Consider the following 26,568-nt stretch of genomic DNA (forward strand, 5'->3'; position numbering starts at 1 on the left):
AGTGAATGTCCCCATGAACGACACCTAAGTCCTTTCAAGTGCGGAGAATCGATGAGTGATCGAGCCAGCCATAAGTCCAGAGGCGTCTGTAAAACAAGAATCCTACCCATTGTGAGGATTCTGCTCTCAAGAGTTGAACCAAGCTTGATTTCTATTCTTTGAGACGGATCAATTGCTTAAAATTTTTCGGGCTTACCTTAAGCTAGATTCGTGGCCTTTGTTTAGAATGATTCTTACTCGTGGTTTTGTTCTTGGCAGGTTATCTACAATTAAGATTCATTTCGTAGATAATCTGCCGACTACCTACCGAGGGAATGCAGATGAACCCCCTGAATAAGCGAGCCCCACGTTTTCCCTATTTGATCGCCCGGCTACATACGCTAGTACTATTCTACTCGGGCATTAAGTGTTTGGAATATACAAGATATGAGGAAACGAGACTCGAAAAAAGATGATGGAATGATTTGAGAAGGAAGAATTTGGATATGCCAACCTACAAACGTGGGAAAATTTCAGAACGAGACAAAGGAATCAATAAGCATCCGTGGTTGAATTTCTAATTGTTATTAAATACTCAGTAGCCACTAAGATGACTTTCTATGCAGGTGACATGAAGCAAGTCCCTGGGTATCACTATCACTGCGTAACCAAATCGCTCACTGCCCGAAAACTCCATCCCAAGCTTGCCAGCGCCTGTACAGAAGATATCGAAATGTTCCAAGTATACAGCCAGAAAGCCTCGCCATTCGTTATTTCATGGGAATATAATTGATGCGAGAACAAACTTCCACCTCTCTCATTGCCTCATAGCGGTTATCGCTTTGGCCGTTTCCCTCTTTTGGTGGAACTTCCTTCACCTCCGCTGTCTTCCTCTTCCTCCTCTTCCTCATCGTCTTCTCCCCTCGACCGAGATCCATGGGCCTTGTTGTTGCCCTTTTTGACTGAGATCAAGCATCCCTGATGCTTCAGGGTCTTCGTAAGCTCGGTACTCGCTCGCATTCCCTGAAACTCCTTTGCGTTGTATACGTGAAAGACACTGCTCCAAACAATACTTTTGACGGGCTCACGACTACCAGGCATCATTCTGGTCGGATCCAGGTTGATGAGGCTAAATTTGAGGCTGTATGTTCCTGGTGTCCTCACACTCAGGTCCGGGAAGGTAAAGAAACACCCTTCAACACCATGCTCGTCGTTCCCGACAAAAGGAGACGCCACCAAAGTGCCCATGAGGCGCCGCTGTTGCCTCTTCTCGGTGGTCCCAGGCATGGCTGTATCATCCTGGTTCGTTGCTGGGTCCCACAGCACACAATGCACCACTGAGTACGGTTGACGAATCAATGCACGAATCTCTTCTGGAGAAGAGTTTGGGTCTCCAACATCCATTTGGAGAATTGGTGGAGGATCAATAACCCGGCGGTCGCGTTCACCAAACCCACAAGCTCGAGCCGCAATGGGCTGTTGACGCATCCGAAGTCTATACGTTGGCTGTCGTCGCGGCTCACTCACAGGACTACTCAGATTAGCAAATGCACTAAAAATTACGGCGGCTCGATTCGTACCTAGGACCATCACTCAAAAGTCCAGATATAGGCATGGATCTGCTCTGAGGCATTTGGCGCGGTGACTTAGAGTCTCGGCGCGTGTATGAAGCTTCGGAGGATTCTCCGCCAGCTTGTTGACCTTGATTTTGGTAGCGAATAGATAACTCAGCCGAGCCTCTTCGTCCTTGAACGGGATCTTTGACGATGTCTCTTCTTAGGGCAATCTTTTTGGCTGTTCTGCGTTGAGGGGCAACCCCTTGGTTAGATGGATTTGCTAAATGAAGCTGTGGTTGCAGGGCAACCAACGAAGATTCTGCGATATTCTGTGGAGAGTGTGAGTTCATGGGAGGTTGAGGAGGATAATATATATGCTGTACAGGTGCATTTGGATCAAATTGTGCCAGCCATAACGGATGCTTTGTCATGTTGTATGGAGGTTGAAATTGACGAGCAACGTAGGGACTCGACTGCGCCTCCTGCTCTTCGTGGTCGTGTCTCAGAAGGGATGCCATTGGGGGCAGAGAGGTAGGAGTCATGCGGGTGGGATCATCCATTGAAGGAGGGTATGTATAAGATGGTGGGGGAGGAGGCCCAGTATAACCTTTCGGAGGTTCTGTTCTTAACGACATGATTGGACAGCCGATGCAAACAGCAATAGAGTGTGGTAACGAGACTCTTCAAAGGGGAAAGGTATGGCCCAAGGTGACATGAGTAAAGATAGAACTATTTTGGAGAAGTCAGAAAGAGTAAGGTGGGAACGTGGAGAGGTTATAGGGGGGGTCATATATACCTGTCAATTGATGCTGCAGCTCAGGGCCCTTGCTGCATGAAGAAAACGAGTTCCCGGGCAGCGATCAAAAAGATATGCCTTCGCTCTGCCTTGGCCCGGTAATTCTGCACACCCTTTCATGCGGTACCAAACTTCTCGAGCTTTGGACGAAGTTCCGGATCTACCCTCTGTCTGTCTGTCCAACGGGTGACTGGGGACGGGGCCAGCTGTGTTGCACTGCGGCACCGAGCAGCGCTTAGCTGCAGTCAATTGATGCGGACAATTGGAGGCAAGGGGATGGTGTGATGAGTGTATTCGCGGGTGGAGAGGTTCTCGAGTCGTGGTTATTATGCGGCGGAGCGGGTGACTTTCTGCAGCGGACAGGAACGAAAATATAGGGTTACGCATCAAAAGGGGATTGGGGTTTCGAGAAGGCTGGACCCGACGTGGGAGATATATAGAGGAGGAAAAAGTCGCAGTGTCTCGCACACAGTTACGGGTAGGGCGGACGACGCGGGTCAAATCATCGTCCTGAATAGCAGCGGTGGTTGAGATTGGCTACCGGGTTCGTGGAACTTCGAATTGTTGGATCTCGATGGTGCGAAGTGGTGCAGGTGTGTGGCAGCTGAGGAGTGGAGGAATGCGTTGTCTGACTGAAAGAAGGAGAGGGGGGAGAAACAATGTCTCTGTCGATGATCGAGAAGTAGCATGAACATCGGAGAATTAAAAGAAGCGCGGCGAGCAGTACAAGTACAGTACGGGTCGTCCAAGGGAGGTTCGACTGGGGATGGGGATGGGGATGGGGATGGGGATGGGGATGGATGGGAATTAGGAGATTATTGGGACGAAAGGCGCGGCGCGGCGCGTCGAAATAGTAGCGAGCGGGGTCTGGGTGCGAGTCTGGAACCGACCTGAGTGAGTGAGTGACTTCTGCGTTCTGCGTTCTGCGTTCTGATTGAGGGGGAGAAGGAAAGTCGAAGGGAAAAAAGGAAGTTAGTTAGATCAAGGAAGAGAAGAAACGCCAGAGCCAAACAAGCGCGGGCGCGGAGCAGTTCCAAACCTGGCAGGAGACCCGTCGGTTCTGGCGCTGGCGCTGGCGCTGGAGAGAGAAGAAGTTTTAGCATGTGCAGCCACTGCCACTGCCAGCCAGCAAACCTGTACCGTACGGAGCACACTGTACTGTACTGTACTGTATTACATGGCTCATGGACGCTGCTGCAAGCCCCATGGGCATGGGTACGAGTGTGCAGACCGGCAGCATCCATGAAGGAAGGGGCAAACAGTTTGGATCTGTGAGCGCGCTGCCGCTGGGGCCCAGAAACCGGGTGGTCCAGTCAAGTCGAGTCAAGCCTCCGGGAACAGAGCAAGCAAGCAAGCCTGCCTGACCTTGATGCTGCTGCTGCCATCCATCGCGTCCAGCATTGGGTGGAGGAGTACGGTCAGCACTGTCTGGAGTCTCAGGAGCAGATGGGCATGATGCGCGCTGAATGGTGCCGCGGCGGCAGAGGCCCGTGGAATGCGTGGCTTGGGAGATGCGCAGGGATTGTTCCGTCCTGAGTGAGTGAGTGATTGTGCCGAATGCTGGATCGATGTCTGGATGTGCGATACAGTACATTGTTCAGAGCTGCTGAGCGGGAGCGGGAGCGGCTGGACGTGGGTTGGAGAAGAGAGTGAAGCCTGTCTTGCCTTCTTGCTTGTTCGGAGCAGGTGCCTCCTTCAGTCGTGGGCAGTCGTGGCGGCCTATTAATTATGGGACATTAAATTTCATTCATGGTGGAGTATTGCTCGCGAGGTCGACATCTTGGCAACGGGAAAAGGAACAAAAAGAACACATACAGTACAACAAGTTTAGTATTCGAACTAGATGGAACGGGGACTAGATTGATGTAACTTTACTTCGTTTCTGAGTACTGTACATTTATTTAGTTACTCATCCTTTTAGCTTCGCTACGCTGGAACCGAAAGTTTATTCGACATCGCTTACAGCCCTCGCTCACTAAGAAAGTAGTGTAGTGTAGTGTCTGTCTGGTTTGACTTTCGACTTCAAGCAAGTAATTTGCAGCAACATCCGCCATCCTCCACTCTATTCGCCATCCCGTCTCAACTGGCCAGCCAATTGTTTTGCCCATCCGCATTTCGTCCGCTTGGAGCTGCAATTGAGTTTTGTACAAGGAGAGCTCCCAATCCTCTGGTTGACGTATGTCAAATGGCATGCTTGCACCAAGGCTACCACCACCTACCGAACAACCCCCTCGGCATCAAGTCTCCCTCCTATCGATTCTCGAGAAGCGCATGAAGATGAAGCAGCCACAATACTCTACTACACTACACAGCCTACTGCGAATCCGTGCTCCTCTTCCCATGCGAAATAACCATACGAGTCCGATGACCCATTTGGAAAACGCTCCCACATATTTCCCACGACAAGCCTCCATACATGAAGCGATTGAGGGGCTGCTCCCGCTGCAGACCGCTAAGATGTCTCAGGCCCTGCCCAATATCACGAACCTCTGAACATCTGATGAGAACATCCCGCGCACATCAACCACTATTTTCCTTCCTTCCCGCCGTTGCACAGACTTTTCTTATTCCAACAACACGATCGTCAACCAGGTCATCTGGCGATAACACGGCAACAATTTCAAATCCATGCCTGGGAAGCTTTGGAACGTCTGTGTTTATCCCGCTGTGGGTTGCTTCTTTCGTGCACCACAACCGTCGTGACCCTGCTCGTGGAGGACAATCAAACCCGAATCATCGACTGCCTCCGTTACGTAGTCAGAAGGTCGAGGATTCATGGCAACGTCCCTGGTCGGACACACCCATCTGCCGGTGAACTGCGGGTCTTGAAGGACAACATAGGACGAGATCCACTATTGCAGGAGAGGTTGTACGCAATTGATGCACTGAATTGATAGTACAAGCCTCGTCTTGCCAGCGGGTGTTTCAATTGGAGGCCAGAGAATGTCATAGCATACTGCTTTACATCTTCAACTCAGACAGGTAACATCGGGAAGCACCCCCACGACGTCAAAGGTGGCCCCACCGTCAATGCTGGAACGCTGACGGCTGTATTCAGAAGTTGGCAGTTGACAGGTCACAAAGGTGTCGCCGCGGTGCGGATGTTGCACTGCGGACGATGACCGTCACAGGAAAGAATATGGGGCCCAAGAATATCCCTACAAATCCCTCCTGGGCAGAGCTTGCGGCCCACAGCGTAGCATGGCGGTGTACTTGACTGCTGGTCCTCCGAAATCATGGGTAGCCAGATATTTGTTTGATAGTGCAACTTTCCTGCAGAGAGACCAAGAGGTGGGGTTCAACCCGAATTCCTGGAGTCTGACTTCCAGGGGCAGCGGTGTCCTGCATTGAGCCTCGCCGTTCTCATCCAATCAACCAGCACAATCAATTAGCCATTTCTCGACAGCAGTCTGTTCGGCCGGATAGTCGGGATTGAAAGGCGGCTTCTGGAGACCTTGGGTCGCACCAACCGTACGGGCGCGTATTCTTGTGTACGGGATGTATTTCTCAAACATCAACCACGACCCCGTGTGAAATCTCAAGTACGACCTAGACTACGAAGTGGGTTACTGTACCGCGGCACAAGAGATCAGGCCATCGTGGCGAAGTGGGAAAGCCCTAAAATCAGATCGAGATCAAAGCCTGCTCAAAGGAAGAATGATCCCGGCTCTCTGAGCCATCGCTGATGACAACACTGCGACTTTTATGGACCAGCGTCGCATTGCCGGGAGGAGCAAGCCACCCCGCTCGGATTATCATTCTAGAAAAGCAATCATTTCGGCGGATTAGGGCTTCTGAATGGAATCCTTTCCGAGGTTGCATCGCCGATGCATTTCGAGGAAACGCTCTGAAGCCACGAGCCCGCCATCAATGCTGTCGCGGAGCATGAACCATCTGAGGGGTTGCACTTGCACAACCTCATTTCTATCCCTTGCTGCTGCTGCACGAGACGAGTTCTTTTCGACTTTATCAAACCTCTTGAACTTCTTTTTTCGCTTATGCTAAACTTCGAGCGCCATGGCATGAATCGTTGATCTTCAACAAGTGCCGGGCAGCTCCGCTGTCAAACCTTCCTTAGTGGGCCCACCATTATTCGCAAATATCCGATCGAAGATCAACGTCTGAAACATGCACCAACGACGCAGAGACAAACCGTCAACGGAATGCTTGTACCACATTCCATCGAGATCTATTGAATGAAGTTTTGTGAACCACCTGCCTTTTAGGAGTAGATCCAAGCTGCTATGGCTGCTTTCGGATGAGACCGTCTCGCTCTACCATAGGCTCCAGGCGCAAGACCGTCTCGCAATTTGGCAGCATGCATCACGACCGTTCTGAGAACCGGGCTCCTGGCAATGCGAAATCAGCCGCGATCTAACCAAACTCGTCTTCCCATGGTTTGATACCGCAGCTGACCTTCCCCCACGAGTCCAGCGGGACGATATTCGGCCCTTTCCAGCTCCTTCGTGGACGGAATATTGATATCAATCTACATCCCATCTAAGCAGTTGGCGAGTCAAACCGGGATCCAACATCCAGCGTCTCCAAAGAATGAGAGAAGCAAAGCAACGTTTGCTCGATTCGTAAATCACGACATCAATTCCATTCTCCGTGTAACCATGCTCCGCGTCTCAGCGAGGATCGTCGATTAGATAGTCGCGTCGTGTTCCTGGGTTGCACAAACATGCCAATCTCAGCGGTATGCAAATGTTTCTACAAGCGAGGTCATACAAGTGACAAGCTCGCGCTCTACCATTGGTGGACGGAACGATGCTGTCCTGTCGAGCTTGTCACGATCTCTCCCCAATATTCGGATCTACATGGGTCCAGTCTCACGGTAAGTTGTTTGCTTCCCTTCCTACCGCCGTAACCTCGCATTTTCCCTCGCTTCCGAGTCATAGGTTCCGAGGACTCGGCCGGCTACGAGTCGCTGACCGAATAACCGGGAATGCTGCCTTTGCCCGAGCATTCTGCCCAGGAGCATCACGATGTGACGATTTCGGGCACCGAACATACCTCAGAGTATTCACCTCGAAAATAAGCACCTTGACACAACTTAACGTTACCTTGGGTTGTTCAGCCTTCAAGTTAGCCAATATCTGCATGAGTGATGGCTTGGCATACGGTCTTTACGCTGCTGTGACCAGCAAACTTTGCACATTTGAAATCAGAACGGTCTTTGACCTCCGAAGTGTCGGTGAGATGATCAGCATCGTTCGACGTGCAAGAGTTACACTACATCGTTGAGGTCGGAAAGAAGATGACCTCGTGAACTGGGCGTGAGAGACGGATTTAGGTAACACATCGTGGTTCGGGCCTTTTCACTTCATGCGAGTTGCTACTTTTTTTTGCAAGTTGTCACTGCATAATCTTCCGAATGATCTCCCGTTGGGAGTACAGAGCGTGTGCGAAAAGGTTTTTGAGCGTTCTAGACTTTACGCCTCATGGCTAGCCTGTACAGGTGCCCGCGGGATGCTCAGGGAAGAGAGTTCACAATGGGCTCAAAGAGCGAGTTCTGTCACACATAAATGTTCTAGACATAGTTTTGGAATCATGAGGGCTAGAAGCTTGTTCTTTGAGATCAGGAGATGTTGTGCCAGCTTTTTCACTGTCAACAAGCATGAATGCAACATCTCGTGGCGGCGAGCGGCAGAGAAACGCTCACACGAATCTAACCTCCATGCTTTGACTCTGTATTGTGACTTCCTCTAGTACCTCCTTCCGTGGAATTAGTGGTTGCCTCTCAGAGTACTGGGTGAAGTTTGGCCTCTCATCTCGTCCACTTCAGCTTTCCAAAAGGATACCTCTCTAAAAGCATCTGGTGCATATCGCATCAGTCAGCTCAAGTCTTTTTCTGTATCTTCCTGCTCTTCATGCGTCTTGATCCTCGTTTGGATCTTCCTACCCCTCTTATCCCAAAAGTATGCACCTGGGACGGCACCTGGTCTCAGAGACTGAAGTCCAAAGAACTCGAGATTATGGAAACCCGTCGTCGTTGAGACCATTCATGGCGCAAAGGGCAGTTGGTGCGTACTGAGCAGAGAAATTAGATGGGTGGCGTTTCTTTCTCTGTCTTTATGCTCTAGTATTAAATACTGGACGTTACATAAAGCTACGAAGTTTTGTGGCGATCAGGAGGTGATGGAGGGACCTCTCCAATTCTCCAAGGTCTGTATGAGAGATCAACCATTCAGGAAGTGCGCATTATTCGTCGTTCTGTTCAGGCACCGCAAGTGTCCATCGAGTGACGTTGGACGAAAGAAGACCAGAGCAGTCATCTCGAGGAGACACTTATGGGAATTATGATCACAGTTGCACATCTCCAACTCATTCTTTCGAATGTGCTGAAAGTTAGATGCATCCATGTTTCCATTTCCTATTTCTAATCCATCTAGCATTACAATCAAAGTCATTTATTCCTCTAAATGCTCCCCACTTCCTCTTTGATTCGTTGAGCCTTATCTCTTCCTTACCTGACCCTCAACTCACAACTTCGCCCTCCCAACCTCAATACCCTTCCAAGCCAGCGCATCAAGCGGCTTGTAAACAGTGCCATCTAACCAGAAAAGCTTGTCTTGGTCCTTCTTTTGTCCCGCGTCCCAGGAGCGTTTCATGATATCTGTTTTGGACTTTTTGAATGTTGCTGTTGTTTCAATTCTGGGGTTAAGTGTTAGTGGTGACTGATAGGGGAAAATAAGGGCATCGGGGACGTACTCTTTGGTTATGCGTACGAGACGAGGTATGGCGTAGCCAGGGAGACCGGTTTTCTTGAGTCCGGTGTAGAGGCCGGACATGAACAGTGCGTCCCCGGCGTCGGTGGTGGAGTCGAGGGTTAACATTGCAGCGCCAGCTTGGCCGTCGTAGCTGGATACTGTTAGTTCCATACTTAATATTCGGGGATGGGCTTCAAGTGAAGCCATATTAATTGGCAAAACAACGTACCTTGCCAACTTAACCCCAAACACAACAGCATCCTGAACCCCATCTAACTTCGCAATATGATCCCTCACCTCCCCAGCACTCACATTCTCTCCCTTCCATCTAAACGTATCCCCCATCCTATCATGAAACCTCACCCACCCCTCCTTCTCATAAATCAGCAAATCCCCCATCTTCTGCCAAATATCCCCCTTCTTAAACACATCCCTCACAATCTTCTCCTCGGTCGCCTTCTCATTCCCCAAATACTCCGTCAACAACGCCCTATTTTTCACCCTCCCAATCACCTCCCCAGGCTCCCCAATCGAGGCCTTAGTACAGAACCCCGTCTTCGGATCCCGGATCAACTCCGCCGTATCAGGATCAACGCGAATCAGCAGCGTATCATCATCGAAGAAATTCCTCCGATAGAAACCCGTGAAGCCCACCTTCCCCGCGCCCCACGCTCCGCGGTTAAAGTTGTCGAACTTCGCGACTCCCTCCGTACTCCGATAAAACTCCCTCACCTCATCGATCCCGAAGCGTTCCTTGAATTTCTCCCAGATCTCGAAACGGAGGCCGTTCCCTGCTGCTACAGTGCAGGCGTGTTTCCGGTCGTACTCGCCCGGAGGAGAGGAGAGCAGGTATCGGCATAGTTCGCCGACGTACAGGATGCGGGTGGCGCGGGAGTCGTGGACATCTTTAAAGAATCTACTGGAGGAGAATTTGCGGGCCAAGCATAAGGTGCCGCTGTTGCCGATGGAGTAGGCGACGCCGGTGAAGAAGGCTGTTCCGTGGAACAATGGCAGGGGCGAGTACGTTCGTAAGGGGAAGTACTTGGTGGGGTTGAAGTAATCGGGGGAGCTGGGGATGGCGGTTAGGACGCATTGGTGGTTGCGGATTGCACAGGCTTTGGGCTTGCCGGTGGTGCCGGAGGTGAAGATTAGGCAGGAGAGCTCGGCTGGGGAGGATTTCGTGGCGGGGGTGATGGTGCTGGGTGTTGGGAGGAGGGAGGAGGTTAGGAGGGTGATGGGCGATTCGGGTGGTGGGGGAGGGATGGAGGGGAAGGCGTAGAGGGAGAGGGTGAAGTGGCGGCGGGGGCCGGTGATGAAGGGGGCCAAGTCTGGGGTCGAGATGACGGTGTTGGCTTGGGAGACTTTGAGGCAGTGTTCGAGGGTTGCGTCTGTGGATGATTAGTTATGGATCACGGGACTGAAGTGGAAAGGAGAGCGGTAACTGGAGAAGAGACTCGGTTTGAGTGAGAGAGAATAATACTGAGAGCATTGAAACGAGCTCAGAGTTCATAGATGGAAGAATCCAGGGCGAGAGAAGTGAGAAGTATAAGAACAGATTTACGCAAAAGACTCGGAACATGAGGAGCTGGGTAAAACGAAAGAAAAAGTAGCTGACCTCGAAGATTGATATTGATGAAGCCACAGATTGCACTCAATTTCGATAGAGCCAGGTAGATAATAACCATCTCTGGAGAATTGGTCGTAAATACCGCAACGGCATCTCCCTTCTTGATGCCTTCTTTCTCAAGGAAAGCTGCCAAGCGGTGTACATCTACCTCGTTTAGCCATTGATCTCGTTATATTCCGAAGCAGACTCACCTCTCTTCAACTCTCCATACGTCCAATCCCGTCCTTCAAACCACAGTGCATCAATGTTCGGATCCACCTGATCAAACATCTTGTACAACGTACACGTGTCTCCCAACTCCTGGATCTTCATCCCCAACCTCTGGCCGAACGACTTCTCATACTTAAGAGTCTTCAGATCTCTCCCAATCGACAACTTTGCATTCACATAGGCCGCTGCTGCAGTCAGAGCAGCAGCTCCGACGACTGCCGCTTGCTGCGATATAGGAAGTCCCACATCCATCTTCTCTCCTATTCACACCTCGTCAGAATTACCTATTCAAGGATAGTCCCTAGGTAAAGAAGAAGGCAGGTCTCTCCTCGGTATCTGGTGCTCGGTCATAAGCCAGGAGTGGAGTGATGAGATATCATAAATACGCAGTCTCGGTCGGTAATCAGAGGAGAGAAACCGCGGTTCGCGGTTATGTGAACAGAGTTTATAGGTTTCAGCAGCACTGCCGTACAATCCATCCGACCTCGCTAGAGGGAACGTTGGTTGGGTGAGGAACCCGGTCTGGTTACACTGCTCCACTTTTTAGCTGGAGGAGGGGCCCCAAAGCCCCACACTGGCGTTGTTCGTGAGTGACCCTGACGGCTGGGTCTAGTCTAGCCTCTAGTGGGATGAATACTTATGCGATTGAGGCACTTCACTCGGAGCTTCATATTTGACCTCCCTTCGTTCCTTGTCCAAACTCTGCAGACATATTTGTATTTCACATCGGATTGTTTATCTTTTGTTTCGTTCGAAAATAACAGTCACAATGACGACCGCAGGACAGAGACTATCGAGCGTGCTTTCACACCTGAACCCACTCTCTTCGGGGAGGAGTAAATTGCTGCAGAAGAACCCGGATGATATTGTACGACCCTTCGCTTGAAATATTGGATAAAGCTGACGGACAGGTCATCACATACGCAGCTCGAACACCTCTCACGAAAGCGAAGAAAGGTGGCCTCAAGGATACCCCAATTGACGACCTGTTGATTGCCCTATTAACGGTACTACCCCATATCCTCTCTACCACCAAGCTCACTGCTGATACCTGAGCAGATTGTCCGCGAACAATCGAAGCTCGACCCAAACCTCGTCGAAGATGTCTGTCTCGGAAACGTCCTCGCCCCAGGCCAAGGTTACATGGCCCGCGCCTCAGTCCTCGCAGCGGGCTACCCCGTAACGGCAGCAGCGAGCGTAGCCAATCGATTCTGCTCGTCCGGTCTCCTTGCAGTTCAGCAGATTGCCAACCAGATCATAGCAGGTAGCATCGAAGTAGGAATCGCGGTAGGAGCCGAGAGCATGTCTACATGTCCCGACAATGGAGCCCCAGTCCTCAGCACGAAGATCACCACACATTCGATCGCGAGCCAGAATCTGCAGCCGATGGGACAAACGAGCGAGAATGTCGCAGGGGATTTTGGCATAAGTAGAGAGAAGATGGATCAATTTGCCGCGACGAGCTTTCAGAGAGCAGAGAAGTCGCAGAAGGAGGGGTGGTCGAAGGATGAGATTGTGCCGATCACGGTACAGGTCAAGGATCCTAAGACTGGTGTTGTGGAGGAGAAGGTCATTGATCGTGATGATGGTATTAGATATGGAACAACTGCTGAGTCTTTGGGCAAGATCAGAGCTGCGTTCCCGCAATGGAGCCCGAGTCAGACAACGGGAGGGAATGCCTCGCAGATCACGGATGGTGCGGCTGCTATTTTGTTGATGAAGAGAAGCAAGGCGGAAGAGATAGGTCAGCCTATCTTGGGAAAATTCTGCGGAGCTACGATTGTGGGGCTCGAACCTAGGATCATGGGAATTGGTCCCAGTTATGCTATTCCCAAGATTCTGTCAAAGACGGGATTGACAATTGCCGATGTGGATGTTATTGAGATCAATGAGGCTTTTGCCAGCATGGGAGTCTATTGTGTTGAGAAGCTTGGGCTTGATCCTGAGAAGGTGAACCCAAGAGGTGGTGCTATGTAAGTATGCCGATGCTTTGTTGTGACGATGACTGACGGGCTGTAGTGCATTTGGACATCCATTGGGTTGCACGGGTGCGAGACAGATTGTTACTGCTCTTTCTGAGTTGAGAAGACAGGACAAGAGGATAGCGGTGACTTCGATGTGTGTCGGCACTGTAAGTATTCCCATGACTTGGGTGATTCAAAGCTGACCGGACATTCAGGGAATGGGCATGGCTGGTGTCTTTGTATCTGAGCATTGAAGCGAAAGCATGTGTATATGATTTGAATAGATTTTTTTGGCCACATAATCATTTCCTATTTTCATAAACGGGTGCCGGATCTTTCGGAGCCAAGTGGCGTTTTCGAGTGCTTGTTCAAGATCCATTAATACATATCTTGTGATGCCCGGTGTGGCCCAGTTGGATATCCATAGGAAAGTCTCTCTACAACAGTTTAAAATTTCAGAGCTTCACCGGCTTTGGTAGTGCCGATCGTGGGCTTGCTATCGCTGTTGTTCCACTGATCAGCATGCGAATGTTTGTTCAACTATATAGGTGGTTTGCTGCGCGCCTGTCTTCGATGAGGCTGAATACATTTTGTTGCATATCTTCGAAATCTTCGGATTTGGAACGGACTTTCAGAGCGTATAAAATTCCTAATGTATAACAGACATTTTGAAATTTGGTGCCCATCAAGTTGTTTGAGCTTGTCGCGCTTGATTTAGTGGATTAGAACAGAAAGCTATTCCAGCAAGAACTCGACTTGAAAGCCGCCTTCTATTCAGTCCAAATCTGCAGAGCAACAAAATGAAGAACTCGTATGCCGGTACTTGGCAAACTCAAGGTCGAAGAACGGAAGTCGTCACCGCCAAGATGAAATCCCGGCATTTCCCCACACAAGCTTAATCGCAAAATCGCGAGGCCGAACATACAAATTCTTCAGACGATGATTATTCCAAGGCGTTCAGCCATTCACATCAAAGTAATTCAGAATGAAATCGAATGTTGGCGGGTTACTTACATGTGCCGATGGAGTCTAGATGTTGTTTGAAACATTCTTTAGGCTAGGATCGCCAACATATACGCGGCGCCAAGAACGGTTGTCCACCCGCACAGACTTCTCCTGTGGCTTGCTGTCCAATGACAGCGCATATGTTGGAAATATTCTGTTTGGATGGAGAAGCTGGGATCGTGAAGTGGGCGACCGAGGTGGGCAGACATGAATTATATCACATGCACGTCCATAACCTAGATGCAGTTTTGATGTTGACGAGTTCTCGCAGGCTTCAGTCTCCACTGGCTATCCTACCAAGGAAAAGATGAGATGAGGTCTATGCAAGTTCATCACAACCCACAATGGGAGTAATATAAGTATATCTTACGTCCACCTTGCAATTGTTCTCTACCGCATTAGTTGTCATCGTCTTAAGTCTTTCGTTCTTGCCAGCTTTCACCATGTATTTCTCATCTCTACTTATCAGCGCTTTACTTGCTCCACTTTCAGTGGTCGCTCACCCAGGGCATCATGAAGCTCTCTCTTACAAGGAGATCACTCGTCGTGCTGGTCTTTCAAAACGCTGCGAAGGTGCTGCTGCATCGATGAATGCCAAGCGATGGCTTCGACATCAGGAGCGTCGTTCTCTCGCTGCTCGTGCCAACACAACGGTTGTAATTACCACCGAAGCACCATACTACGACGTGATCCAAAACGACACTTGCGTTCTTACTCCCGAGGTTACTACGGGTCCTTACATCTGGCCACAATCCCAAACTCTTCGTCAAGACATGGCTGAAGACCAACCAGGTGTCCCACTTTACCTCGATATCGGAGTCCTAGACACCAATACCTGCGAGCCTCTCGAAGGAGTACTGGTCGATCTCTGGCACTGCAATGCCACTGGTTCTTACTCCTCCTTCGAAGCACTCGACCCCAACACACCATTCGCCGAACTCCTAGAATCACTCAACAAAACAATTGGTCCCGATCTCGACCTGCACACCGGCAATTCAACCTTCCTGCGAGGAATGTGGCCCACAGACGCCAACGGAATGATGGAAATGAAGACCATCTTCCCAGGATTCTACGTCCAGCGAGCCATTCATATTCATGCTCAAGTACACACCAATTGGGTTGTGGGGATCAATGGCACCATTGTTTCTGATGAAACAATTAGTACTGGACAAATTTTCTTTGCGGAGGATTTGAGTGAGCAGATTATGGCTTTGGAGCCGTATGCTAGTCACACTCAGATTAACAGGACTACGAATGCTGTTGGTAAGTTTCATATTATGAAGTATAATTTTGAGCTGGAGCTAATTGAGAGTAGATTCTATTTACTCTTCTGAGGATACAGCTGGGTTTGACCCGGTAATGGCGATTGTGCCGCTTGATGGCGAAGATGTTACGAAAGGGATGGTTGGCTACCTTACCTTGGGTGTTGCTGCTTAAGATATGCGCTGTGCAGAAGCTTAGCCTAGGGCAATTGGTACTGATTTTGACCTGTATATATCTGATTCAATGATTTATTCAAACAGTCGATCACTTCTGCAACGTGATAATTTTATGTTCACATTCTCGAGTCGCTGCAAAGTGAGAGTCGAATGTGGGGTCAAATGGCAATGCGGCTGCGGGGTAATTTTATTGTTGAGTTTCTTGTCGAGTATTAATTATTTCTGAAACAAAAGTTAGACAATCTTGAATTAATGAAACGAAGTGCCTGAAGTGCCTCCATTGTCTGTTAAAGGCGATAAGTGTATTCTTCATTGATGATTGATATCATGACTAATAACAATACATGGCCTAGATCAACGCCACCTCTCGCTTAGAACCCCTTTAAGTCTTGGTTTTACGTAGCTTGAAAGCTGACTCGACGCCGGGGGCACAGCAATGAGCTGAAGCACAGCCCTTGAAGTCACTCTAACCTTCATCTTCCTTCAATCCTTTTTTCTTGAAATCAAAATTAAAACGAGTACAAACCATGGACGTCTCAACACTCCTCCAACAATTCGAAGATCTCAATCACTCCGAACGAGTGAGACGCATGGTAGAGCTTGGCACAGAGTCCAAGAACAACGACACGGCGAGAGAAACCATCAATGTTCTTAATTATGGGTCATTGTACGAGAAAGCTTTGGCATTGGAAACATGCTATGGTAGCCGAAACATCACGATCGCTCAGCAGGCGCTGGCATCCTCCTCCAGACACCTGAGGAAACGAGCTTTGAACCTAATAGGACTTCTTGGTACTGATGAGGAATTTCTTGATGCACTTCGGAGAGTACCAAATAATCTACAGATTCATACTATACGACGCTTTCGAGACGCTCGTCGGCATCGGCAGCGACTTCGGGTGATCGAGACATTTCTGGAAGAACTGGAGAAGACGAATCGCGACCCCAATCTATTCAGGAGCCTTATTTCTCTTGGTTCCAAAGAAATCCTAGAACGGCATCTTCCTGGGTTGATTGACGGCGTTTCGTTCAGAGACTGGTCTGAGCTTGCGAAATATCATCCCGATGTTGCGCAGAAAGCACTTCAAGATTGGATTGATCAATCTTCTGAAGATGAAGATCTGCTTGTCGAAACCGTCGTTCACGTTCTTCGTCAGTGGATGGCCCACGAATACAACATTGGCCGTGCTGTTACCCTCTTTAAAGCAGCACATAAGAAGATCTCCATAGATTGGCTGCCTGTGAGGGAGCTAGCTGGGAAACGACCAAAAGAGCTTTTTCAAATTCTACTTGACAGCGACGAAGACATAGAGGAACATGTATTGGAGAGGTTGGAGTCCAGGATCCTTCGAAAGCTTCCGCTAAGCCAGTTCCTCGAGGTCTTCAAACGCTATCCATTTGTGATAGATTCGTGGAACGCCCCTGACAGTTTTGACGATCTTACCATTGAGCAGCGTAAAGCGGTGTACAAGATCGTTCATGTGGGTTGGCGGAACCAAGGTGGAATCATTACACAACTTAGTCTTGAGAAGCTACCAAGAGAAGAACGTATTCTTGAAGCTCGTAGACACCTCACGAGTAGTAAATTTGTTACCAATCCAGAAAGGAAAATCAAATACGTTGCTTTGCTCCCCTGGGACGAGGCAGTGGAGCTACAAGCACCTTTCCTGCGCTCAAGTGATGCGGACACTCGTGCGTCCGCACTCAAATGTCAAATTTCAGCTACCAAGTTCGACGATTCACATCTCAATGATGCACTGCAGCTTGCATTGGCACGGAAGAACGAGCAAGATCCAGTCAAAAAGGAGATGATTGCAGGATTGGTAGAGATACCGGCTTCTCGATGGAAAGAAAGTCACTTGAATGACCTGGGAAATATATTGCGCAACCTTCTGGACACTTCAGATACCTCTACCTGGACACTGTACAGTATGACGGATCTGGTTACGGGGATCATTTCGTACCACCCTCGTTGGGCGGCGAAACAGCTAGCCACTATTATTCGGGAGCGCAAACCCCCGTTGAATCGATTTTGGCTTTCGGGATATATTCCAGTCAAGAACGTGATGGAGGTGTTGGCGGAAGAAATGTCTCCAGTACTCGCAAATCTGCTGAAGAAAAAGGATGGAGCCACTCTGGAGAACATAGCTACAGCTTTCGACAAGATGACCAAGCACTGGCCTGAACTTCTGGATACTTGTGAGAAAGTTTTGAATGATTCAGAGATGAAGCAACACCATACGGCAATGTTGAATATCCTGAAGGAGCACCAACCTCGCTCTTGGAATCGTGTCATCCCGTCACTTCTTGCAGGGAATAGAGAGGTAGCATGTGAGGCTGTTGTTTTGAAGTATATCCATACAAGAGAGCAGAAGTTTCTTTGGAGCTATCTCAAATCTGGAGACGAAACCAAAAGAGACAGAAGAAAAGCACTCGGACATTTGAGCAACAGTAGAGTCGGCTTCTGGCGATGGACACAAACTCAACAAGAAGCACTCACAACGATCTTGCTTGACGAATGCAACGACCAAGAGCTGGAGTCGGATAAGAAAACTAGTAACATCAAACAGCTCAGTGCTTTAGCCTTTGTGGACCCCTCTCATCTCATCAACTTCGCAAATGATGATGAAAGTCCCATTGTTCAAGAAGTTGCTCTAAGATCATTGGGAAAGTTGGGTGGAGGCCAAGGAGTCCCCGTTCTTATCGAGGCTCTGTCTGATAAACGTGCTCGAATCGCAATATATGCTCTGCGTACTGTGCTCAAAAGCATGCCAAAAGCCGAAGTATTCTCCATCTTGAAATCAGTTCCTCAGACAAAAGTCACCGTTGCAAAAGAGACTTTGCGCTTGATTGGAGAACTTGAAACTGACGAAGCATTCACGTGGCTTCTGGAGAAAGGCAAAGAGAGTCTCCATCTTGACGTTCGTCTTGCTCTTTTCAAGGCACTACTGTCTTTTACAGATCGCGATGAAACGTGGGAGTTCTTTGAAGGTGTGGCAAACGATCCAGAACCAGACATGGTCAAGATCGTAGCGACAATTCCAGAAGACGGTCTTTTGTCAAAAGCCAAAGAGCGCTTGTTGGCGCTTCTACTTCAGCTCCTTGCTCATTCGGATCCTGTTGTCAGAATAGCAGCTCTCAGGCGTTGTCATTCAAATCCTATTCACGACCCGGACAATCTTCTCGCACCTCGACTCTTTGAGCTTGTTCATTCAGATATCAAGAACGAGGGTGAGGCGGCATCAGAAGCTATCTTCAAGACATATGCTACCTCCAATATCGAACTTATACGAGATACTTATCGCAAGCTTATTCATAACAGAGAAAGGCTTGGATTCTTCCATGATCAGTATTGGTCCGTGGCATATGGCAGGAAGAAGATGTTCAATCCTGTTACTCACATGATCCTCGATGTTCTGAAGGAAGATCGATTTTCAGTCAAACGTCGAGTCAAACTCATGTTTGATGCCTTGTATTGGCCAGAAATCAAACCTCACATCTTTGAAATTGTGCCCGAGCTGCACGCAGATGCGCTGGTCGAGGCTGAGAAGGTCATTGAAGAAAATTCGACAAGATGGAAGACGGAAAAGGATGACTTGTTGGAAGCTGAGTTGGAGATGGCTAAAAGTGGAGACGAGAGAGCGAGAAGATTAGCATTGTCATTCTTGATTGGCGGTGTAGACGAGAACAAGGGATGGAAAAGAGCGGAGTCTGACCGACTTGAGATATATAAGCAGGACTCTTCGCCATTGGTGGCTGAAAGGGCTTGGGAGGTTGAGATTGACGAGGAGGCCAATGACTTGGATGATAAGGAGAGCACATGATTTATCAAAGAGCTCTGAAATCTAAAAATCTTTCGGGCTTGCTCATATGAAATGGGTTCTATAAAGTACAAGGGGACAATTGCATGAATGACAAAAAACGCCCACGATACCCAACTCATAGTTCTGTACCTCTGATATTCTGCACAATTTGAAACTCGCCCAACATCATGTTAGGCTGCATGGCCTTCCCTGCTTCGTTTCGTAGAACCATAGTCGTATTGACACCAAGCTTAATCAACTCATCCATGACATCTCTAACCCTTGTAATGGGAGTGAGGTCCTTGAGTTGATACGTGATTTGATGTCCACCCATCATGCCGTAAAGCTTGGACCTCCTAAGCATGATGACAGTCAAGGGATTTGGAACGGGCCAGAGAGGACCGCCAGGGCCAGGATTCGGCCCCGGATTGTTGCCGATTGGGACGAAGGGCGCTGGGTTGATAGACTGGATGACAGGAGCGGGAGCAACCATAGGAGTGAAGGCGGGTGCAACCGCGTTCAAACGTCGTCCAGGAACGAATTGTGCTGCAGCCGGGTTGAAAGCTGGAGCTGCAGGATTGATCTGAGCAAAGGCGGGCCGAGGAGCAGGTGGTGCTTGGCCAGGAAATACGGGCGTGAAGGACCAACCAGCTTGCTGATCTTGAGGAGCTGCAGCAGGTGGTTGAGGAAATAGAGGCGCGAGAGGAAAGCCACCTGGCTGATTTTGAGGAGCATTCGCGGGGTTTCCATTTACTTTATTAGAATACCACTGTTGAGACAATTGAGGTTCTTGATATGGCGCGTGAGTCCCGATATTCGTTCCGTTGGCTATCCGTATTGCATCAATGTGGTTGGCTGACCGAACGACCAATTCTCCTACTGGTACTCTCTTGGAAGGATTTATGAGCAGGCATTCTGCAATGAGAGACCGAAGTCCTTTGCTATACATGGATCTTTGAGGATTTTTTTCTGCCTCCAAGTCTTGCGATGCACCAATAGTGTTACCGCCTGTTTGAAGACGTGTCGTCATGTTCGAAGTGTAGCATTGGAGCTATAGACAAATTAGTATGCACTTTTGACAGAAATCTGGGAGCTGAGGAGTTGGAAAACATATTTTTCGATGAGCAGCTTTCGAGAATAATCTCGAAGACCTCGGCCGGAATACGAAACAAGGACAAGATTGACGTACCTTGTCTGGGTCGTTCTCTCTTAAGCCTCCCCAGTTCGGGGAACGATTGTGTGGTTGGCGCATAAGAACGTGCATGATCAATCCCACTTGCCAAATATTACTTGGAGTTCCAAACTGTCGACCTGGAACCGATCTGCTAAATGCCTGTGAACTATCAGTCGGATTACGGACAAAATGGGCAAGATAGCTTACCGAAAGCCACGGTCGTTCGTTGGGAAAGTATCGAGAAAGTGCGGCATGATTCATCGCTGAAACTTGCTCCTGTTCGTCAACAGTTAGCAGATGGCATAGTGATAGGTGATCAAAATAGTGTCTTACTGGTAAGTACCACGGAACAGTGCCCGTGTTACTGACACTATCCATCCAAAATGGACTTTGAATTCGTGGTACCGCTGTTGCAAGGCCGAAATCAGACATCTAGCAAATGATTTTAGCACTCTGTCTTGTTTGTTAAGTCATACGGACCTTGTAGGAGGGGGTATTCCTATGTTCGGTGTCATCCAGTGTTGCGCCGACCAGGACTGAGAAGGTTAGTCATGTAAAATCTCCCCGGAAAATATGCATTACCATTTTCAAGTTTCAGGTCAAAGTGAACGATCTCTGTTCCAACCCATGCTTGCCGCGCGAGATCCTCGCTTCCACGATCTAGGACCATACATGCCCTCGCCAGACACTGGAAAACACACCAGAGTTCGTACTCAGGAATAGGCTTGTTTCTACAGTATGACTTAGTCTCAATTGCGATTCTTAGTGTGGAAATACATACTGGTTCATCCATTTTCCTAGCCAATCGTGAAGATCTCCCCCTGGGCAATACTCTAGGAATATTCGATGGACTATTCCATGATCAAATTCGTCTGTTTGCTGACCTACTTCTTCATAAAGTTGACGATACATTCGCACAATATGAGGCGTATTCGCTTTTTGCAAAAGATGAAGCAACTGTGATTCTTTCTCAAGTCCATCACCCCACCTGTAGGTCGGACCCGCTTTAACGGCTTGTTTGACAGCGACATCTTTTAATGTTTTCTTGTCACGATCCGGACCCTCGTAAGTCCAATAACCGACCACTCCCTGACCTCCCCTCCCGAGGACTCTGACTGGCTTCCAGCCCTTGCCGACTCGGTTTTTCCATTTACTTTCAGAAGCCATCCATGCTTTGCCAGTATATGCTTCAGACTTTGCAGCCTGCGCCTTTTTGAATGCTTCGATGGTCGCGAAGTCCCATTTCCAAGCGTCAACAGGATTAGAGTCTGGTAGTGGTGGAATTTGATTTGGGAACTTGGGGGTTTGACCAGGTTGTGGGTCTGGGGGCAGGGGCGGATACTTGAGAAAGGGGACTGCGTTTGTTGCTTTATTCAAGGCATCTGCAAGATCCTGCATCCTAACTGGAGCTGAATTTGCCATTTCATATGCAAAATCCTGCAGCCTAACTGGAGTTGACTGTGCCATTTCGGTGGCGACGCACAGAATACTGCGACACTCAAACTAGGAGTTGCAATAGCGAGAAGTATTTGCCTGCAAAGCCCAAACAAAATCCCTCGAAGGTAATAGGAAAAGAAGACTGGACATTGGTCTTTCTAAAATAAAGCGCCATTGTAAGATGATTGCATTCATACATTGCATTGTTTCTACTTGTGCTCATTGTTGCATGCGGTCAGACATGATATTCTTTGTTCCTTTTCTCCAAAACGGCATTAAATATATGAACCTTGTTTGCCCTTAGAATTGGACAAAGAGAATATTGAATAACTGGACAAGAATGCGCATAATGGAATTGATCGTCAAATTGAGCACAAAATTCTACCAACTATCGTCCACATCCCACAACGTTTTATCGGTCACGTGACCATAACTTTAATGGATAATGGACAGACGGAGCCCGAGCAATGAGACAGAAAAGATACATTGGAACAGAATTATGTACTAGACATTTCGTAAGATGTGCAGAGTGAATGTTGGAGATGGCCCCTTCCAAGGCTGTGAAAGAGCAGCTAATCACGTGAAATTCTTGTTTGCCACCTCAGAGTGCCTCGTGTTCGTGGTCTTCGAAATAACGTAGATTTGCGAACTCCACAGAAAGACTATCATCGTTTTTTACACCAGAATGTGTAGACTACTTGTCAAACGCCTGGTCATCTTCACCTGAAGTCTCAGCTGGAGATGTTGCCACCTCAACGCGCCCGTGATGGCTTTGCGCCCGCGAGCGTGAGTGCGAGATTTGCCCAAAGCCAGCCAACACACACATTGAAGATGACCGCCTTGGAGGAGGAACGCACTTGACAGCTTCTCGTCATCTTGACTCACTGCTTGCCTCAGCCTGGAAGCATATTGCGAGCGAGAGCTCCGACGGGGAAACTGATGCCCGATTTCAAAGTAGATAAGGTCACGTGTACTGGCGTTTACTTTAATTCCGAACGATGTTGACATGGCCTCCATTCGCTAGGGAATCTTTAGCGAGCTACAAGCCGAATCGGGAGGAACTTCTTCCCGAACGAAAGTTTATATCGATACCCATATCTATATACAACACCGTGTGCGTCAGATCTCAAGATGATTATATATATGTTGATCATCTCCGTGGAGAATTGGATTCAGCATTCTCGCAACAAAACTCTTGTTAATCAAGGTCTTATAGTCTTTCCGTCCTTTTATTTCGACAGATTTCAAAACCCAATAATTAACATACCACAATCTCACAGCCACGCTAAAGATTGCAATGTCTCTGGTACCACTCTTCATTCAGCCTTTCCGGACACTCCGTCTTCCTCCTCATGGCTCCTTTGAATCACAGACTGTAATTGTCACAGGTGCAAATACTGGGCTTGGTCTCGAAACGGCACGACATATTGTCTCTCTCGGGGCTGCAAAGGTTATACTTGGCGTACGTACTATCACGAAAGGCGATGCCGCAAAAGCAGATATTGAAGCAACCGTTGGACGGAAAGGAGTTATTGAAGTTTGGGAGCTGGATTTGGAGAGTTTCGATAGTGTTAAAAGCTTCGCGAGCCGTGCCGCGAAGCTTTCAAGACTCGACACTGCAATCATGAATGCAGGTCTTGCAAGTGCGCAGTGGAAGGTAAGTAAGCATGGTTGGGAAAGGACGATCCAAGTCAATGCCTTGTCTACAAGTCTATTGTCTCTTCTCCTCTTGCCCATCATGGTTAGAACCAAGAGAGCTTTGCCCGGTACTCAACCGCATTTTGTCATTCTTGGAAGCGATGTTCACGCCATGGCGAAGTTTGAAGAACGAACGGCAGCGAACAGTCTGGAAGCTCTGAACGATCACGAACTTTGGAAGAAGGCAATTGATAAGAATCCAGCTGAAAGATACTGGGTCAGCAAGCTCCTGGATTCTTACTTGACAATCGAATTAGCGCAGCTTGTCCCAACTATCAATGGAGACCCGGCTGTCATTGTTGATGTGGTTGCACCGGGATTCTGCAAATCCGAGTTGCTAAGCCGGGAGCCAGGGGTGCCTTTTATTCTGGTGGTGCTGCAAACTTTGACTGGTAGGACGCTACCAGAGGGAAGTAAAACTGTCGTGGATGCTGCAGTGAGGGGGAGGGATGCACATGGGCAATATCTCAACCACCAGAAGATCACAACGTTTGTCTCCCCAGTCCCTTCCAGTATCTCGGCAAGGCTAACTTCTGGTAGTCAGGGCACTTTGGTTACATCAGATGAAGGCGTCCGCGTCAGGAAGAAGATTTGGGGTGAGATTCTGCAGGTCCTCGAGGCTGTCGCACCAGAGATTGGTCGGATTACGAATGGCGATCTGTGAGCAGGGCGCAATTGTTGTGCGTTTTATGTTTCTTTCTCGGGCGTAATAATTGGCTTATTGAAATTCAGAGAGCTTTTCTCGTGGCCATACAATACCTTAATATTATCATAGTTTCGCCGAGGAACGAGAGCCTTGTGTTGACGCAATGAGGCTGTGGCTTTGCTTATCCATGCTGCTGCTGCTGCTGAAGTGCAGCAGACTAATGCACGAATTTTCGGCCCACACTACATTTCTCGGGCCTGAAGCAAAAAAGTGCCTATCGTATCTGCGTTGGGAAGTAACACCCGCAGCACAAGAAAGACCACCATTTCTAGCCATTCGGATCCTTTCCAAGTCAGCCCTGATTTGCGGAAGCAGTTTTCGGGCAAAGGCATCACATGGCACTTTTTTCGAATACAAAAGAGCTTGTGCTACCTCAATTTACATACATTTCCTGAAGTCTTTTGACCCTCTGAACTCTCTAACTTCATATCTTGCAATAAGGTCATCTACACCGCTTTCATGTCCTTCTAGATGCCTCGTATCCAGCCGTGTTCGCCTTGTTTTTGCCTTATGTCGGTCTCAACATGATTCGTGTGTACTCTGGCAGAGGGGGGAGGGCGTCCGCATATTTAGTTCATCATGCGACACCATTGACTCAACAAACATCCAAAACTCCCTGTGGTTTTGAAGAGGAAGAACTTCGGAGGGGTAACGTCAGGCTGTCAGATTTAACCCGATCCGCGGCCTTCTTAACGGCATTTCCCACCACCCACTATCAACGTTCCGCACCAAAGCAAAGAGAAGAAGATATTGCTTGTTATGCAATGTTTTGATGTTTCTTTTCCGATGACGGACTGTGTTGGCTTTCCCGGAAAGATGGTTCCCGGGACAGCTAACAAATACTTTCTGGCTCGGTACTCGGACGTTGAGCAGCGATGCATCAGACACACCAGGGATTGAGATGTCCAGGGGCTGTGTAACTTTTCTCGGTGAGTACTTTGGGATGTTCTACATGGCCTCAATATTAGGCTCTGGTTGCCTTGCAGTCACCATTCGCGAATACATCTTCATGATACACCCCTGGACTTTCTCGCTTGGACGTGGTTTCTTATTCAACCACAAGTTACATGAGCTGGGTCGAAGATCTAAATCGCAGCTGTAGCTAGTATCACAGCTGGGAGAACCATCGAAGAAGGAATATCTGTTCGTTGTCACACCGCCGGTCAATACCCTTGGAGACGCCCGCTCGCTGGGGCTCTACCCTCGAAGTCTACGGGCGAAGCGAACCGCTGCAGGCATGACTGACCCCTTTTCCCAGGGACCGAAGATTCTGCGTCCAGGATCGATTCCAAGGGTGATGTGTATCTGCCAGCCTTCTTTGGTCAATGAGTGGCGAGTCTAGAAGATACAAAATTCTTCCATTGCCGCTCACTATCGATTTTTAAATGGAAGGGGAACCAAACCACCCAATCGATAATCGCAGCTCAGCTTTTCCAACAGCTTGGGCATGGGAGCTGTAGCAATGGATTCCGAAGACTGTGAGGCAGAACGTCAAGTCTCAATAGCAAGGTGAATGCCCTGACGTCGTTGCCCTCATTTCCTCCGAAAGACGTGGCGACTGGCTATCATTCAAGATGATCCAAGGCAGCTGTTCCAAGCCGTTTCATGCTGAGCACTCAAGCTCCTGTGCTGAGCTCAAATATAAAGGTGATTCTGGCCGCCAGAACGGTCTCATTTCCAACAATCTCGAAACATAATCTTATGCAGACGAGATCAGCATCATGAGTCACCGCCCTCGAGTCTCTTGTCCTATTGCAGGCTGTTCCAAGACCTTTTCACGCCCAGCGGATAAGTCTCGCCATATAGATGAAGTTCATGGTGATCTCAAGCAATGTCCAGTCGAAGGTTGTGGTTGGCAAAATGCCAAACGTAAAGGTCGACTTGAAGCACATATGAAGAAGAAGCACCAGGAGCTCGTCAGTGGTAAGTCAATCCATGCAACAGTAAGCATTGAAAGTATCTAATTTTTCCTTTAGTTCCCCTTGACATTTCTGCCCTCTCGACCCAGCAACAGCAACAACAGCAGCAGCAAGCAGCATCAACTTACGCATATGGTATGTAACAAATCGCAATTACGGTCGGAATACTGATAATTCCAGCGAGTGGGCAATCGACAAGTTATCAATATCCAAACACTACTGCTATGGGCACCGCATACGACAACGGGCAATCAATGCAATCGGCAGCTACCTACACCCAACCACTACAATACTATTACCCTCCCACGACTCAGCCAGCAACGTACGGAGATGGGACCCAGATCACAGTGGATGAAGGTGTTGGAAACCAAGATTCGGGCTATATCCAGGACGAAGATGTCTCTGAAGATGCCAACGATCAACAGTACCAACAGAACTATTGGCATGCTGAAGATTAGGTTCTATACCTCCTGTACCACAACATTTGTACGAAGTTGGGCTGCGTATCTATTTCTTGGTGGTAGATTGAGTTACATTTTTGA

General features: G+C 48.7%; 9 protein-coding genes across 9 annotated transcripts; 6 read left to right on the top strand and 3 right to left on the bottom strand.

The window, feature by feature from the left end:
• Nucleotides 1-813: 813 nt before the first annotated feature.
• LY89DRAFT_667059 (uncharacterized protein) lies at nucleotides 814-2,170 on the bottom strand (the record flags this gene model as incomplete). The annotated part of the gene is made up of 2 exons (XM_018212951.1): nucleotides 814-1,510; nucleotides 1,560-2,170. 2 exons carry the CDS (start codon nucleotides 2,168-2,170, stop codon nucleotides 814-816), a joined length of 1,308 nt encoding a protein of 435 aa, XP_018073407.1.
• A 2,465-nt stretch (nucleotides 2,171-4,635) lies between these two features.
• Nucleotides 4,636-5,277, top strand: LY89DRAFT_475540 (uncharacterized protein). The gene has a single exon (XM_018207806.1). The coding sequence runs from the start codon at nucleotides 4,748-4,750 to the stop codon at nucleotides 5,144-5,146; it is 399 nt and encodes a 132-aa protein (XP_018073408.1). The 5' UTR covers nucleotides 4,636-4,747; the 3' UTR covers nucleotides 5,147-5,277.
• Nucleotides 5,278-8,688: 3,411 nt separating this feature from the next.
• LY89DRAFT_683014 (acyl-CoA synthetases /AMP-acid ligases II) lies at nucleotides 8,689-11,315 on the bottom strand. Its single transcript, XM_018214617.1, has 5 exons — nucleotides 10,863-11,315; nucleotides 10,660-10,815; nucleotides 9,274-10,432; nucleotides 9,046-9,195; nucleotides 8,689-8,988 (listed from the first exon to the last, which is right to left on the bottom strand). Exons 1-5 carry the CDS (start codon nucleotides 11,131-11,133, stop codon nucleotides 8,817-8,819), a joined length of 1,908 nt encoding a protein of 635 aa, XP_018073409.1. The 5' UTR covers nucleotides 11,134-11,315; the 3' UTR covers nucleotides 8,689-8,816.
• A 161-nt stretch (nucleotides 11,316-11,476) lies between these two features.
• Nucleotides 11,477-13,143, top strand: LY89DRAFT_780085 (thiolase). The gene is made up of 5 exons (XM_018222354.1): nucleotides 11,477-11,749; nucleotides 11,793-11,888; nucleotides 11,941-12,854; nucleotides 12,901-13,012; nucleotides 13,061-13,143. The coding sequence occupies exons 1-5, from the start codon at nucleotides 11,651-11,653 to the stop codon at nucleotides 13,097-13,099; spliced, it is 1,260 nt and encodes a 419-aa protein (XP_018073410.1). The 5' UTR covers nucleotides 11,477-11,650; the 3' UTR covers nucleotides 13,100-13,143.
• A 1,150-nt stretch (nucleotides 13,144-14,293) lies between these two features.
• LY89DRAFT_705975 (protocatechuate 3) lies at nucleotides 14,294-15,287 on the top strand (the record flags this gene model as incomplete). The annotated part of the gene is made up of 2 exons (XM_018217489.1): nucleotides 14,294-15,113; nucleotides 15,166-15,287. The coding sequence occupies 2 exons, from the start codon at nucleotides 14,294-14,296 to the stop codon at nucleotides 15,285-15,287; spliced, it is 942 nt and encodes a 313-aa protein (XP_018073411.1).
• Nucleotides 15,288-15,814: 527 nt separating this feature from the next.
• Nucleotides 15,815-19,170, top strand: LY89DRAFT_773134 (uncharacterized protein; the record flags this gene model as incomplete). Its single annotated transcript, XM_018221926.1, has 1 exon — nucleotides 15,815-19,170. A coding segment is annotated over one exon (3,299 nt), but the record flags the coding sequence as incomplete, so codon positions are not given.
• Nucleotides 19,171-19,184: 14 nt separating this feature from the next.
• Nucleotides 19,185-21,758, bottom strand: LY89DRAFT_780088 (kinase-like protein). The gene is made up of 7 exons (XM_018222355.1): nucleotides 21,048-21,758; nucleotides 20,849-20,997; nucleotides 20,747-20,802; nucleotides 20,600-20,698; nucleotides 20,474-20,542; nucleotides 20,282-20,425; nucleotides 19,185-20,143 (listed from the first exon to the last, which is right to left on the bottom strand). The coding sequence occupies exons 1-7, from the start codon at nucleotides 21,731-21,733 to the stop codon at nucleotides 19,229-19,231; spliced, it is 2,118 nt and encodes a 705-aa protein (XP_018073413.1). The 5' UTR covers nucleotides 21,734-21,758; the 3' UTR covers nucleotides 19,185-19,228.
• A 762-nt stretch (nucleotides 21,759-22,520) lies between these two features.
• Nucleotides 22,521-24,171, top strand: LY89DRAFT_612503 (putative short-chain dehydrogenase). The gene is made up of 2 exons (XM_018210624.1): nucleotides 22,521-23,890; nucleotides 23,942-24,171. Exons 1-2 carry the CDS (start codon nucleotides 23,001-23,003, stop codon nucleotides 24,063-24,065), a joined length of 1,014 nt encoding a protein of 337 aa, XP_018073414.1. The 5' UTR covers nucleotides 22,521-23,000; the 3' UTR covers nucleotides 24,066-24,171.
• Nucleotides 24,172-25,828: 1,657 nt separating this feature from the next.
• LY89DRAFT_731484 (uncharacterized protein) lies at nucleotides 25,829-26,484 on the top strand (the record flags this gene model as incomplete). Its single annotated transcript, XM_018219574.1, has 3 exons — nucleotides 25,829-26,030; nucleotides 26,084-26,161; nucleotides 26,207-26,484. The coding sequence occupies 3 exons, from the start codon at nucleotides 25,829-25,831 to the stop codon at nucleotides 26,482-26,484; spliced, it is 558 nt and encodes a 185-aa protein (XP_018073415.1).
• Between the last annotated feature and the right edge of the window lie 84 nt (nucleotides 26,485-26,568).

This window comes from Mollisia scopiformis (genome assembly GCF_001500285.1).
Source record: "Mollisia scopiformis unplaced genomic scaffold LY89scaffold_8, whole genome shotgun sequence".
NCBI classification, from domain to species: Eukaryota; Fungi; Ascomycota; class Leotiomycetes; order Helotiales; family Mollisiaceae; genus Mollisia; species Mollisia scopiformis.